The sequence below is a fragment of the Cervus canadensis genome, chromosome 12, assembly GCF_019320065.1.
Source record: "Cervus canadensis isolate Bull #8, Minnesota chromosome 12, ASM1932006v1, whole genome shotgun sequence".
Classification (NCBI taxonomy): Eukaryota; Metazoa; Chordata; class Mammalia; order Artiodactyla; family Cervidae; genus Cervus; species Cervus canadensis.
Window position 1 is genome coordinate 73,603,099 of NC_057397.1, and position 16,512 is coordinate 73,619,610.

The 16,512-nt window shown below is 37.6% G+C and overlaps 1 protein-coding gene across 8 annotated transcripts in view; it reads right to left on the reverse strand.

Moving 5' to 3' along the window:
• Positions 1-16,512, reverse strand: part of RALYL (RALY RNA binding protein like) — a 773,956-nt gene that overhangs the window by 218,348 nt on the left and 539,096 nt on the right. The window contains exon 1 of one of the 8 annotated variants that reach the window (XM_043483552.1): positions 13,208-13,344. The exons of the other annotated variants lie outside the window; for them this stretch is intronic. Coding sequence (XP_043339487.1) covers positions 13,208-13,244 — 37 coding nt within the window. The 5' untranslated portion in view covers positions 13,245-13,344. Of the gene's footprint in view, positions 1-13,207; positions 13,345-16,512 lie in introns of those variants that run through there. 8 annotated transcript variants of the gene reach the window in all.

Sequence of the window (16,512 nt, forward strand, 5' to 3'; positions counted from 1 at the left end):
AAGTCTTGAAAGGACGGATAATAGAATACTTTATTAGTTTAGTGTCCTTCAGAATATCTAAAATTTAACTTATGCCTGCTAAAATGAAAAGACTATAATGAAAAATATTATTTGAAATTAACTTCACAACCTTCTGTGAAGCAAGACTTTTTGGAAATTGTAGACGTTTGTATTCTGTGAAATTCCAAGTGTAGACACTTGGCACTCGATCAAAGAGAAAGTTAAGGTGGTTGCGTTTATTTATAAGGCAAAATAAAACATAATTATTTATTCAACCAGAGGTATACTCCATTTTGTACATGAAGATGTCACAAGCAGTGTGACACAAATATTATATATATAAAAGTATATGAAAGAGACATTGTAGTTCTGATGGCTGTGTTTTGGCCCTAGCCTGGTCTGTCTGCCTTACTTCATCAGTGTTATTTTGCAAGGAGGTCATTCTTTGAAGGATGGCTGGGCAGGGTGACTACAGTGGTCCCTGATCCAGTAAAGGGGTTAAGCCATCTAGGACATAGAAAGCTCAAATCTGTGACCTTGGAACCTTAAGCTGGGTGTTCCAGCCAACTCAGGTAAGACATTTGAAATGCATTTATCAAGCATATAATATTTTACTTTCTTTATTGAATTCCTTATTGCTCCTCTAACAATTTTATCTTTTTTTCAATTACCAAGTCCAGAAAGTAAAATGGCTTGTCAGTAAAAATTCTTAGAAATCTCAATTATACTTAAAAAAGAAAAAAACATGCAGCATGCAGATCTTTTCAGAATCTCTGCTCTACTCTAATAGCTTCTTTTCAGCTCTTCCATTCTAAGCATTTATGTCAGAAATTTGCCAAGGCTGAGAAAAAATTTTGTGCTCTAACCATTCAGGTCAATTTAATGTGCAGTATTCATTATTGACACGGATTGTACATCCACATATTTGAAACATTGAAAGCCCTTGAGAGAGCTTTTACCTGCAATAACTTTAAATGCTTTGGAAATGAGGTCACTTTTAGTTACAATTCAAGAATTTCTAGTTGATATCACTACGGAGTAGTGAGAATAATAGAAAGGATGTTGAAAGAAAAGAAGAAAAAAGTAGGCAGTGAAATGACTTTATATGATCATTCTAATTATATCCCAAAGTTGAAAAGTGACATCCCCACTTAGTAACACAGATGTATTATGTATGACATGAAGTCTCAACTTTCATAGATTCAGCCGGTAGGTCCTGGACTTGGTTCAAGTTACTCTTTCTAGTCTGTCTCTATGATGCTGAGGTCTGAAAAAAATCAATCACTGAGTTACTGCTGAGATTAATAGCTACAAATCTGTGGAGAAACAAACAATTTGTTCTTTTAACTGATGCAAAATTGATTTAACAAATAATGAAACCTAGAAATACAGCCAACCCTGGATAGGGGAAAAAACTGAGAATGTAGAGAAGCAAGTTTTAATTCTGAAAGTGTTATCAGTCTTAAGTCTTCAATTCTTGTAATGATCCAAAAATCTGGAAACTTTAACTAGAAACTAGCCCAATGATTAGTGCAACAGAAGTCCTTGGGAGAAAGCTATTATTTCATATCAACTTTCAAAGTGTGCCTTTAATTTTGGGTAAGCAATATTAAATTACCCAAGACATAATGTAACTGGTTTTAGATTCCTCTTAATACATCTTCCTTTAATTCCTGTTAGGTATATTAGAGTTGTTGATGGAGAAAAACAACTCTAAAAACTGAGGCTCAAAAGGACTTGGTACATGAACATCATCCACAGATATTTTCGAATGTAAAAAGGAAAATATATTTTATCGATAGACTATCACAGTGATTCTGGGGGGGCGGGAAATAACTGTAGTTTCTAGTTTGTGAAGCAGGTGCATAAGTAAAGCAATCTATTCCTTTAATCCTTCAACAACTATTGATTGAGGGTCTCCCAATGCCAGACCATGCTGGGATGTAGCAGTGAAGAAAGGGGTCTAGTCTCTGTCCTCAGGGGCTATAGTTAAATGACTGGATACATTATAATTTACACACAGGCACACATTAGTACCCAGGAATACATATAAAGGTCAACTCTACTAGTCATAGGGAGCTTAGAGACATTAATGAGCAGGAGGTGATTGTCTAAACTGGCCCCTGAAGGATATGTAGGAATTAACTAAGATGGCAGTTAGGGTGTTCTAAATATAAGAAGCAATATAAGGAACTCATAATGGAAAGAATTCTTCACATAACAGAAGAATCATACACAGAACAGCGTCACACACTACACCGGAATATGCAAAGTGGGATGGCCAGGAATGAATCCACACACAAAGTAAGGTGATATCTGATCAGGAAGTGAATACCTTGTAAGTCTTTTAAAAGTCATAAAATTAAGCAACGCTCTCTTAACATATATTTTAATGCAATGATTGAAAAATCTGTTCATTATGACACCTACGCAACAAAGTTTAGATCGACAAGTAGTATGAAGACATATTATTGTAGACATTGACTCAGAATAACTGAAAGGAGTGACCCACAAAACTTTTAGCTGATAACACAGAGTAATGATGCTTGCTTGTCAACTGAAATGACCTCTAGACTTACATGGGTTGTAAGGAAACTTGGAAGTTAAAGTTTACTTAAATAAAGTGTATAATAAAGTGTAAAAATTGCCCACTATACGAGAAAGTCTCCAAGAACCAAGAATTGTTGGCAGTTATATTTTAAGTATCAGTCTGCACCCAGTGACTGAAATCTTAGTCAAGAAATGATACAGATGAACTTATTTAAAGAACAGAAATAGAGTCAAAAATGTAAAAAAAATAAATAAATAAATAAAACAATTTAGAGTTAGCAGGAGCAAAGGAGGGGAGGGATAAGTTAGGAGGTTGGGGTTGACGTTTGCACACTGTGTGCGTGCGTGCTCAGTCGTGTCTGACTCTTTGCAACTCCATGAACTGTAGCCCGCCAGGCTCCTCTGTCCGTGGGATTTTCCAGGCAAGAATACTGGAGTAGGTTCCCATTTCCTCCTCCAGGGGATCTTCCCAACCCAGGGATCGACCCTGTGTCTCTTTCATCTCCTGCATTGGCAGGCAGATTCTTTACCAACGCGTCACCTGGGAAGCACATATACACTCTACTATATATGAAATAATAACTAATAAGACCTGCTATATAGCATGTATACTATATTAAATACTCTATCATGACATATATGGGAAGAGAATTTTAAAAGAGTGGATATGTGTGTGTGTATAACTTTTTTGGACCCCATGGACTGGAGCACGTCAGGCTCCTCTGTCCTCCACTATCTCCTGGAGTTTGCTCAGATTTCCATGGAGTTGGTGTTGCTATCTAACTCTCATCCTCTGCAGCCCCCTTCTCCTTTTGCCTTCAGTCATTCCCCATCAACTATACTCCAATAAAATTTTTAAAATTACAAAAAAATCTTCAAAGATTAGTGGGATATAGTCATCATTACAATGTACTTTATATATTTCCAGGCTTTTAATTATCCTGGTCCCAAAATAAAGTATTGTCATAATGATGTGACTGAATTGAATTACAATATTTAGAGCATGCTTTGGGGGGAAAAAAAAGTATTACATTAGATATTTCTTTACAACCAATTCCTAGGTTAACACTGATATAATTTAACAATGTGGGCAACTTACTGAGAATTTCAGACTCCAAGCCACTTGATCCTTTAACGTTCAGATAAACAAGGCAAGATTTACTTAATTGGGCTTAAAGTAAATGGAAAATTATGACAACTGTGGAGTTAAGTACTGTCAGTGGTAATCTACGAGAAATAGTATTCCTTATGTTGACTCAAAGAAAATACGCATAACCTAAAAGTTGGGAGTTTTTATTCAGTGGGAATGCTAGGACTTGAGCCTGTGAGACAGTGTCCCAGGTGACCTCGAGAGAGCTGACTCAAGGAGGTGTGGGAGAAGCCGGGCTATATAAAAGTTTGCAGCAAGGGGCAGGTAATCTGAATATCAAAAGATTACTGTTAATTCAGAAAACCCAGATCTCTCACGTGAAGAGATTTGGCGACGTTCTCTGTATGGGCAGGGGCAAGTGTCTGACCTTACAGAAACCCTTCCTTTCATATCTGCATGGGGCCAATCCTGCTTTCTTAATAGCTCACAACCTAATTCCTTGCTTACCATCAGAGACGGCAGGTGTGGTGGATGGCCGCCCCTCACAGCCCCCCAGCTCTTTAGCTGACGTAGCTGATGGCCTCAGATTAGCTGGCTTTATTTCACTTGGACTCAGGAATTTTTATTTGGAAAAGGCTTGTTTATAGGTAGTGCGTAGGGCAGAAACATTTCATTTCATACTTATGTCCAATGGCTTCCTCAACTAATTACATTAGATGACTGTTTCCGTCAGACAAACACAGCTTATAAGCATCTTTAACCTGATGGATTACTAGTTAACTTAGTAAGGTTCCAATTTCCAGAGCCCCATTTTCATAGACTCAAGGAAATCACAGCAGTAGCCATATCTATGATCTTCATGACACAATTTCTTTTTTCTTATTCCTGCACTGGCTTATTAACTTCTTCCTTAAATATTCAAGTGACCAAGAACGTTTTTTAAAGAATTTTAAATGACTTGTTTTTCTCTCAATTTCAAGTAAATTTTTCATGTCCATTCAAATAGCCTCCTCGCTCCAAATCAGGCTTGGGTTCTGGAGAACTGGTGCATCATCTGAAGATGTTTTATGTCTAAATTGTTGAATAAACAAGCAAATCCTAGAAACCTTCATGGAGTATCACTGCTACAGCCTCTTTGGAAGACTCTGTACCCATTAATCAAATCTGAGTATACTATCTTTGTTAGAAATGATTGTTAGAAAAAGGCTACTTTCACATAAAAAGTTTTCTGAGGACAAACTCAGCGCAGAGAAACATTTTGTGACCATTTTTAAAATCCCAGGGTCCATTTTTCCCTTGCTACCTTAGCAAAGCCAAAGTGAAAAAGTAAATGAATTTTTCCTTTCACTCCAGTTAAAAATAACTGTTTTCTGAATTTGTGTATGTGAATTTTTATTTAATTCTGAACTAATCTCTTATTAATTACTGACACTATAAATTTAGTAGAATTAAATACTCCAGGGAGTCTGTACCTTTACAAGTGTAGTATATTTTTGATATTGTATTTACATTATGTTTGATAGCATATAAAATAAAATACCAAAAATATCATAACCCGAAAGTACAGGTAAAGGTTAAGTTATAACTATAAGCTGTTGTCATATAGTTTATTTAAAAAATACTTGAGTTGAAAGACACTGTTTAATTATGGAAGCAAAAAGGTATAAAATAGCCAGACACCTACAGGAACCCGGCAGAGGTGACTTCAAAGTCAAAATTCCCATTGCCTGTGGAGACTATTAAGAAGACAGATACTAGCAATTTAAAGAACAATGTGTGTTTATTTAAGGAAATACATCCAGCTGTTCCTCTAAGGCATTTTCAAGTTCACTAAGGGTCAAAAGAATCATATAATATAAAAATATACTTTCCAATGATAAGCAGCCTAAGGCATGAAACATTACAAAAATATATGCCACAGTCTCTATAAAGAGTTCAAGGAAATAGATATGGATTTTATCTTTATTTGAAAATACAAATGAAGTTCTGGAGATAATATGACGTCAATGCTAAGGCACCATTAAAACCCTGAATCAACACGAATACATATATAATGTAGCTCTGTATAACTAAAGGTGTCTGAAATTCCATAGTCAGAATGAGAGTGCAATTCAGTAAATACTGCCAAGAAAATCAATAACTACAAAAAGGAAAATGAATCAAAAGCTTATGCCAAACAACTTAGGTGTTCTAAAACAAAAAGAGTGTAACGACTCTTAGTGAATTACTAAATCTCTGTAAAGCACTTTGCTTTTTTAAGTTCTGAAATCTTTAATCTGTTTGCAGAAAAGATAGCACACAAAGTAAATGCATTCATATGTGAACGTTTCATTGAATATACACCTACGTAAAAGTTTTCCTCAGGATTTTTTTTCCTGCTTTTTTATGACTCAAAGAATAGGGATATTGATCAAACAATATATTTTGCCTTTTAAAGTTAATTTCTTAGTTTCCTCAGGAGACATATAAGCTTATTCTTTCACTCTAGTCAATAGGTATTTTAATTTAACTTTGGGCATACAATTTCCTAAAGATTAGATATCAAAATTATAAATAACATTTTGAAAGTGCAATGGAAAATCAAAAGTGCCATGGATTACTATATTATTGCTTTTAGATGTTCAATTATTGTTCTATTACATAAATTACATTAGCCAGAGGTACCAAAATGCTTAAAACAATACTTGGCCTATAGCAAGAATTCAATAAATGTCTAATGTCATTTTTATTGTTTTTGGTGTTATTTTTAATTCATTTACAGAAGTCCCATTTTTCATTTGGATGAAAGCAAAGTTCTAAAGTTAAAATCATGTAAAACTAGAAATCAAATTTTTAAAATAAACATTTTAAGTTTGGTGGAAGAACGGCAAAAATTCCGATACTGTTTGAAACCAAGTAGGAGGTGTCACTTGCAAAAGAAAGGTCATCTTAATTAACCTCTGTTGACAAGGCTGAGTACACTTTCTTTGGGGAAGGTTAAATTTACAAACCATAAAGAACAACAGTGAATACATCGTCTTACTTAATTCTACTCTTTTAGCATATGAAATACTCATCCTTAGCTTAGGGCTTCCCTGGTAGCTCAGCTGGTGTAAAACCTGCCTGCCTGCAGGAGACTGGGGTCCCATCCCTGGGCTGGGAAATCCTCTTGAGAAGGAAATGGCAAACCACTCAAGTGTGCTTGCCTGGACAATCCCATGGACAGAGGAGCCTGGTGGGCTGCAGTCCATGGGGTCACAAAGAGTCGGGCACAACCGAGCGACTAACACTTTCATGCTTAGCTATAAATGTCCTTGGCCTTTATAATGTCAGCTTGTGTCGCTGTTTTCACTACCTGGCCCCATCTATTTTTTGGCCAACTTCTGTCATAGCTGGTATTTACATTTAACAATGTGAAACTGCCATTTTTTTACTTAGAAAAAATGACAATTTACAATGGCTCAACCAAATGCATAGACTGTCCAAAAAACATAATTATACTAGGTTATGGTTTTTAAGAAAGTTGTTTTCCAAGTGGGACAAAGACTACTTCCTGTCTTTTTCCACTATCCATCAATGCTTTCGAATGGTCATCTTTTCAGATAATCATGTAAAACATCGCTGCATTCATGACAATATGTTAAAAAGGTGTGTTGAGATCCACTTTAACAGCAATCTTATTTTGCTAAGAGCCTAGTTGCCACATGTGTATCTTCTGTGCTCAATAAACACACATCTACAGCGTAATTTCTAACTCTAACATTCTTTGAGAGATAAACGCCATCTGTAGAGAACATTTACCTGAACAACCGGAGGCAGAGGCAATGCCATGGTCTTTATGCAGGTCTAGATAAAAATGCAGCACAGACTGTTAGACTAGAGAACCTAAGAGAACAGGTAATATATGAGAGCCACATTGTTTTCTGAATGTAGATCAGCTAAAAGAAAATGTACAGATGCTCACAAAGTGACCTTTACTTTTGCGGAGCATTGTTAGGTTGAAAAATACATGGAGTGGATTGAGAGAGAGAGAAATGAGTAAGTATTCCCACAGACAGAATCAGTCGCAGGCTGGAGCGTGTAAAAGCAGAGCAAATGATTAAGGTATGCAGGGCAGACCAACATGCTTTTCCATATAAGGTCAATTTGTATCAAGAGTGTCATCAGTCAGCCTTTGCACATCTCTGCTTCCAAACTGGCAACTATGGTCCCATTGAGCATGCTCAATCAGATCATCCTGATTCTATCCATGCAGACATAATTCCGAGGAGGAATGTACAAAGTCACAAATTATCAGTCCATACCAGTTATAGAATTCATATTAAGAACTTGAGATAAAAAACGATTTGAGAAATTTCAGATGTCAAAGCAGAATTCCCAATAAGCATCAATAACAGAAAAATCAAGGATTGAATTTAATAGTGTACACTCCAGAGAGGACAGTGGTCTCGTGTCTTTCTGCCCAAGCCTTAAGAAGTCTAATAACGATTCCATCAAACTATTAACTTATTTTTTCTCATAACAAGATTTTTAAAGAGAGTGTTAACATATCAAGAATGTAAGGGTATTTATAAGAAGATAAATCAGAAAATATTCTTGTTCAAATAATATCTTTCTGACCTCTGGATGACCACTGTTTGACTGTCATTCAATTAATGATTGGATGCCTTGGTTAGTATAAAGTGTAAAGAAATTAAAACATTTTCATAATTGTCATTTTAATCATATACTTTATATCTCAATTTAATTATACATAGAATATACCACTCCATTTAATTCTATGACTTGGTCTACCCAGTCAGTGCTCCCAATGCTTTTTATTTCAAAGTCTTTTTTATTGAAGTATAATTTATTTACAGTGGAGTGTTAGTTGTTTCAGGTATATAGCAAAGTGACTCAGTTAAATATATATATATATATATATATATATATATATATATACACACACACCCAAAACTATTATCTTTGAGATGATTTTTGATTATAGGTTATTATAAGACACTGAATATAGTTCCCTGGGCTATACAGGAGGCCATGCTATGCTGTGCTTAGTCATATCCGACTCTGTGACCCCAAGGACTGTAGACAGCCAGGCTCCTCTGTCCATGGAATTCTCCAGGCAAAACATGGAGTGGGTTGCCATTGCCTTCTCCAGGGGATCTTCCTGACCCAGGGATCAAACTGGGGTCTCCTGCATTTCAGTCATATTCTTTATAATCTGGGCCACCAGGGAAGAGATGCGAAGGTGTATTTTTAAATGTATTTTAAAATAAGCAAAGTCACAACCAATAAGCAATTGTTGTCCTTTATAAAACCAGTAAGTTCTCCTTTATAAAAATTACTCATTCCATAAGACCAATAAACATAAAACCTTTACCAGCTAGCTGAGCTACCAGGGAAGCCTACAGTAGGCCAAGGTTGTTCATCTATTTTATATACAGTAGTGTGTATCTGTTAATCTCAGTCTAACATCTTTTCATTAACTCCACGTATTGCCTCCTTCGTGGTCCTCCAGTATCCCAGGTACCCTAGGCACCTCGCACATGCCGTTGCTTCCTGGACCATCCAGGAATAGAGCAAACGATGGGAAAGGGATTTTGGAAGACGGGATGGGAAGTAGGGGATTCCTGGTGGCTCAGACAGTGAAGAGTCTGCCTGCAGTGCAGGAGGCCTCATGCAGGATGTTCAATCCCTGGGGTGGGAAGACCCCCCTGGAGAACAGGATGGCCACCCACTCCAGTATTCTTGCCTGGAAAACCCCATGGACAGAGGAGCCTGGCGGGCTATAGGACACGACTGAGCGGCTATCACTTTTCAGTGGGGTAGTCAGGAAAAGCCAGTGTGATTAAGGTGACACTTGATCGGACACCCAAGGGAAATGAAGGCGCAAACTCTGCCTCCTGGATGGCAGAGATGCTTTCTCTACATTAAGATGCAAGTGAGGCCACCCATCAACAGGAAGACACACAGATGAGACAGCACCTGATGAGCTTTGGGGATAATGATGTAGCACGATAAAGGCTAGAATACAGCTCTCAGGAAGGAAGGATGCCGTGAGTGACAATGACGTCAGTGTCTGCGTTACAAGGTTATGGTTGTGTTTCATTTTCTCATTCAGCAACTCCCAATATTTTGAGAATATGAAAACACCTTTTGAAAAATTGAAACATGAGATCCCTGTGTGATATAGTTGTCTTTCTTAAATATAAAATACAGGGCATTAAAAGCCATTAAAAATTCAGTACAACCTTTTAAATACATTAGTTTTCCTTAGAACCCAAAAATAGTATGTGGGTGTATATGTGCATGTATACAATATACATATACATATCTTTGTCATTATACGGGCAGTGATTGATATCCCTATGGATACTAGAGTCTCTGGCAGTAAAACCACGGTCACATGGGCAGGAAGCCCACGAGACACGGCCACGGCACAGGGGATGAGCATTTACGCCTGTCTTTCGGTCGGAATCTTACATGATGAGGCCTATGTTGTGAAAGACTGAGGGTTAGAGATGGACGACATGGTGGAAAACATCTCTGCACAGTCTGCTGAAGTTAGAGAAGAAGAAATTGCAACCCACAGAGATAACAGATATCGGCTGAGATTGTGAGCCGAGAACTATAACTAGGATTCAGATCCCTGAAGTGATCTCATCACCTATTTCCAAGATACTATGCATAAGATCACCCAAACATATCATTAGCAGTCAAAAACCTGTTCCTAGTTAGTAAAACAAAACGTTGCACACTTAAAATTCAATGGACACAGTTTTCTCTTCTCTTTCACTACAAGGATTATAATATTTTTCAAATTCGATATCTAATATCATATGGATCCTACCACAGTTTTTCTCTTAAGTCTCTATTTCAAAAACATATTCATCTTTAAGAATGTACCTCTACATCTCTTTTAAAAACCAAAAATTATTTTCTCAAGGTCATCTGGAATTTCAGCAAAGGAGATTACAGGTGTACCTTATTTTATGGATAATAAAGATTTTTGAAAATTAAACAGAACCCACACACTTCAATAAGTGGATTGATTCAATATGTATAAAAATTCAATATTTAAACACTAAAAGAAAAATGTATGCCGGTGATGATTAGCGCCACAACCTAATTTGTAAAAGCAGGCTTATATATGTTAAGAGTTCCTTAAAGTGGTTTCTACCTGCTTGGCTCTGACAAAATAAATCTCTTGATACAGGGAAATGTTTTTAATACCACTTGAAAAATTCCGTATCTAATTAAAAGCCCTCATGCAGTCATGCACAGGTAAGATCTGCTATCTGAATGAACACTGAAGCAGTTTCCTTTTCTACAACAACTGCTCCACTTTGATGGAGCAAGGAAACGGGGGCTCTTCCCTGTCTCTCCTCCTCCTCTACCGGGAATTATAAATAACCAGTCTAGGCATGACTACGGAGTGGGTTCCACAGTCCCCCATGGATTTCTAAGGACTTGGTGCAGGGTATACTTTAAAATGTCTTTTCCAGTATTTTTGCTCTCCTGCTTCTTTTCAAACCCCTGGCATAACCTTTTGCACCTTTCCTATTTCTCCTCTTGGAGCCTCTAAAAGAAAGTTGCATTATTTTCACCAAAGGACATTATATTAGATTGCTAGGGAATGAGGACATTAGAAACTTTACTTATGTAATGTTCCAATTCAAAAAAAAAAATCATAAGAACACTTTCTTTCCCACGTTGAAATTTGTTAAGTGTGCAATTATTGCTTTAATTGGACTACAATTGCCTCTAGGTTAGTTTATGTTCTTCACATGACCAAAAACACACATAAAACACATGATTTAAAATGGAAATGCACCGTATTTTGGTGCTAGGATAATTCAGATATTTTCAGATAGCAAATAATTGTATTACATTCCACTTTGGCAAATGTTATTAGTATAAGAAACAACTTCATTTAAGGATTCTATTTGTTTTTATTGCTAAGCTTTCTATATACTTTATTATATTCTTGCTCTCCAATATTTTATATGGTTAGAATATAGAAAGTTAATTCAATATAATACAACTAACTGACACAATTAAATGTAAGTAACATATTAGTTTTTTTTTTTTAAACTAAACCATTCAGTATACCCTACTGTGTTCAACCTGTATAATTATACATCTTCTAACTTGTCTCATGTAATTCACAATTTCTTCCTGCTGCTTAATCGCAGACTTCAGCAAGCACATTTTAGGGGGAGAGATTCAGTATGATTTTTCTGTGAATCTTTTATTTGTCATGGGCTTTAAGGCAATGATTACTCACATGGAAAGAAATGAGGGGGTGTAGAAAAGATACAGGAGTAAAGGTGCAAGATGGTTTTCAAGTACATGCACAATTTAGATTCATTCTTGTGGGAGGGAATCACAAGGGAATTAATCAGCAATATATCTGTAGATTTTGCACCAATCATTTCTATAAGAAAAAAGTAGCAAATTATTGCAAGATGTTTCTCAATCATAAGAAAGAAGTAGTATCAAAAGGCAATCAGGTGTGGAAAATCAGACTGGTAGGTAGTCCTGTCCCTCAGAGCTTTCTGTACTGCATAAAACTTTGAGGAAGAGAAATGTCAGTGCTCATGCCTTAAATGAAAAATGAACCAAAAAATCACTCTTAAAGAGATCATGTCTATCCCAGTTTGGTCATTTGATGGGGTGATTAATGTTAATGGTCTTCTATATATTAAAATACGTGATAGCATGTAAAGATATCACAGGGATCACGGAAAAGTGCCGACTTGGGCTGTAGAACACGTTGTAGTCACCCGTCTAAGACGGCAAACAGAGTCAGTGACAGGATACACTGGGCTCACCACGGTGGTAATTACTTTAGGCAACGCAGGAGAGCCAGGGGTCCAGATTTGGGCTGGAGAGCTTTCCACGACAGGCATGTTGCTTTACCATAAAACACAGCTTTACTGTAAGACTGCTGATTTTTAGCCATATCCTAAGGGCTTTCAGGTCCATAATCATCTTTGTTCTGGACTTTAGGCTCCTTTCCCGTCTGAATTGGTCCCTTTAGGTTAGATTACAGATGACTCCTTCCAACCCTTGGAAACGGTGCCTGGAGTGAATTATGTTACAAACATGCTCTGGACCAAGAAGTTTGGCAATGAAGATCCTGTTCCATATCCAGCTTGTCATTCACAATTAATTCTCTCCCCTCCATTCAGAACTGTTTTGTTTCCCCTGAGAGTTATGACTGAAACTGAATGAATAAATAGAAGTTTTTTTGTTGTTTTTTTTAAGAAGGGAGAGAGAGAGAGAGAACTGCCCAGTTACCATGCCTGTATGAAGGATGCTGAGCTAGACTGAAATTGCATTTGATCTGTTTCTCTGTTGATTTTGTAAACCTTTCCAAAGGTTTCCATAGTAACAAGTGAATCAGTCCGATTCCCCCCAACATCCTTCAAGCATGTAACAGGGATAAAGATGCAGGTTAGGATGAAAAAAGCTACAATATCTTTTCTACTCCCAGGATATATCTGAAGTCATGATTAGTCTTTTAAGAAATCGAGTATGTCTCTCCCACCACAGCCATATGAAAAAGTTGGTTCCGAATTTACTTACATCTCTGATGTCTGCGTTTGCTCCTGTACATGGTCATTCTGAAAAAAAAAAATCCGACTTTCTAAGAAGTAATTGCTTTGACCACGGAGACAAAGAGAGGGTTGTGCTCCTGCTTTGCAGTAAGACTGTTGCTCACTGACAGAAGGTAGCCAGCAATCACACAGTGAAAGCCAGGGTAATACCATTCTCATAAAATTACAGGGGAGACGCTCCAGCCTGTAACTACTCTATCTCATGCAAATCTTCTAGAGCAAGCTGTAGCTCCTTCACCTCCCCCAACTGATACCAGTTAAGTTCTCTAATAAAATCTCTGCTGCTGAAGTGTATGCTTGAAGCAATGTTGGATTAAGAAAGGATTCATATATTTAGCAAGAATAGCAATCCTGAAAATCTAAATGTGAAGTATAAGAACCTCTGTTTGATATTCACAGAAATTAAAAAACCATCCTGTGGGTTCCCATGTCTTTCAGCCACTCTAGAATGTTTAGATTTGCCTTTTATTCTGAAACGACTGAAGCCTTTCCCTCTCTGAGCTCCCAATGCACTTTGTGGGTTCAATAATTAAAGCCATTATCGCTTTTAGTGCTGTCTAATTCTCCAACCAGACCGTTTCTCGGGCAAAGCAGGAATTGCATGTTTCCACGTTATATCCTCAGGCCTAGTGCAGACCACACACCATGTCCCAGGTTTGGGGAGCGCCTCTCTCTGGGCTCCACGCTTGGCCCCCTCCGGAAAGAAGCCTGCCATGAAGCTTCCTCCCGCCCTCATCCTGCCACCTCAGGTTCGTCCGCCAAGCTCTTTTCACAGCACGCTTTCTCAGGATCTTGGGCACATCCTTATCTGAGCACCGTCACCCCAGCTGGGCACTGAGGAAGCTCCGGCTTTGGATGTGCGGCGCTCTCGGCTCCGACAGCAGCGCCCGGCGCCCGGCTGAAGCCCAGGGCCGACCCCCTCTCAACTCCGGCCCAGGAATGTCTGACTTCAGAGCCCCTTCGCCTGCTCATCAGGGTGTCTGCAATGCAGTGTTTATTTAAAATATAGAAGAATTTACCATGGTAGAGAATTTCTGTGTGCTGTGACTCGACTATGCAAAAACCTTCATCTTCCAGCCAAAACCAGGAAACACCTTCAACTGCCAAAATTCTTTTTCAGTGTTAGCGAACTCAAGCTACTTATTAATAGGAGGAGATATCATTCCCACAACTCTCCATAACAGAAGGACTCTTTCAGTGTCATTAATAGCTTTGTATGTAAGTAATGACTACAGTTCCTACTTCCGGATACCAAGAACAGCATTTTAAGTTTTTAGCAGAATTCTTCTCTAGTGTCCTTGATTTCAGGCTAACACATTGCACTGTTTAGTAAGACTCTGTCAAAGACCACGGTGGGTATTTCTTACAATAAGGCAGAGTTAGTATCTGTACTTATCTACGTAAAATGTGAAACCCTCGGAGGATTTTCCTTGGGTTTCCCATAACAGTGAGATAAAAATATTTCAAAAAGAAGGCGGGCCTTTTCTGAATGACATATAACCCACCTTACGGTTCACAGCCTTACTTGCTCAATTTTTCTCCGTAGCACTTTGTGACCACCTGATGTGATCTCTATTCACCTGTTTATTCTCCTCCTGTCTGTCTCTGTCTGTTGGAACATAAGCTTCCAGAAGATGGAGCTTTCTTCTCCACAGAGATGTATCGCCAGGCAATACACCCATGCCGGGCGTAAAGTAGGCTCTCAGTAAGCATTTGCCGAATAAATGACTTTTATGAGCAAACTTAAATTACGAAAACAGTATGATCACAGATTATTTTTTGATAAATTAATACAACAGCCAAATTCATACTTATTGACTAGAATTACTTTTTTACTTAATGCAAGTACTTGTCATTTCACATCTATCTTTTGGTCCCAGATTGGTCTGAAGAAATTCACTGATTTAGATGAAATTGTTTATAATCAGAGATGTGTGTGTGTGTGTGTATGTATGTGTGTGTGTTGTGTGTTAGTCACTCAATCATGTCTGACTCTTTAAGATCCTATGGACTGTATTCCACCACGATCCTCTGTCCATGGGATTCTCCAGGCAAGAATACTGGAGTGGGTTGCCATTCCCTTCTCCATAGGATCTTCCTGACTCCGGGATCAAACCTGAGTCTCCTGCATTTCAGTCATATTCTTTATAATCTGGGCCACCAGGGAAGAGATGTGAAGATATATTTTTAAATGCATTTTAAAATAAGCAAAGTCACAACCAATAAGCAATTGTTGTCCTTTATAAAACCATTAAGTTCTCCTTTATAAAAATTACTCATTCCATAAGACCAATAAACATAAAACCTATTATCATCAAACAAATTAAAACAGGGTTTGTCTGAGATATATGGTATATATATTTTTGACATGAATAACCATGTCATTACTGATTATTAGGCAGAAATAGCCTAATTACATAATGGCACAAATACTATTAATTTTAACAATATTACATGGTGCAATCAAATTTGTAGTTTTTCTTTATGTCATTTTTAATTCTTCATTATCTATAATTAGCATCCATCTAAACACTCTTTTCATGGATTGTGTAACAATGTAATTAACTTCATTTACATATACAACAATCTCTTCATTCACCTATACAATAATTAACTTCATTCACATATACGTTACACACACAACAATCCTTCATCTAGCCTCATTCATCAACACATGCACACACAGATACATGTTAAAGCAAATATCCTGACTCGTGATTATCAATATTTGACACATCTTGTACCAAAGTTGACTTTCTTAGGTTCTATACAGGGTTTTTTTAATCTCATCAAGTCCTTTCTACATCACTTTCCTCACCTCAGGGTATGTAGAGCATCTACTCCTAACTCTTATATCTGGGGCCAGTGGCTTAAATCCTGTCTTAAAACACAAATCGGGGATCTCAGACATACGTATGAGGTAAGGCCACACTGATGGGTCCCACAATGCAGTCCAGGGAGGAGGACAAGAGAGAGCAGGAGCAGGGGCTGGGAGAGGAGGCGCGTTAGTAAAAGCAGAGCCAGAACTGGGGAACTTGCAGCCAAGAGAACGGAGCGGAAGGATGCAGACACAGTGAGACAAGAGATCGTTAAAGGGAGGACATGTGTGGGTGTAGCCCTCGTTTTTTCCCACCCTCTTAAAAAAATCCAGATTGAATAGAGGTGTTCTGTCTTCAAAATCAGCTTTATGCCTATCGTGGACAGAGGTCAAAGCTCACTTGCTTTATAAAATACGTCCCCATCTATTCCCCTACAAAATGACTTCTTTTAACG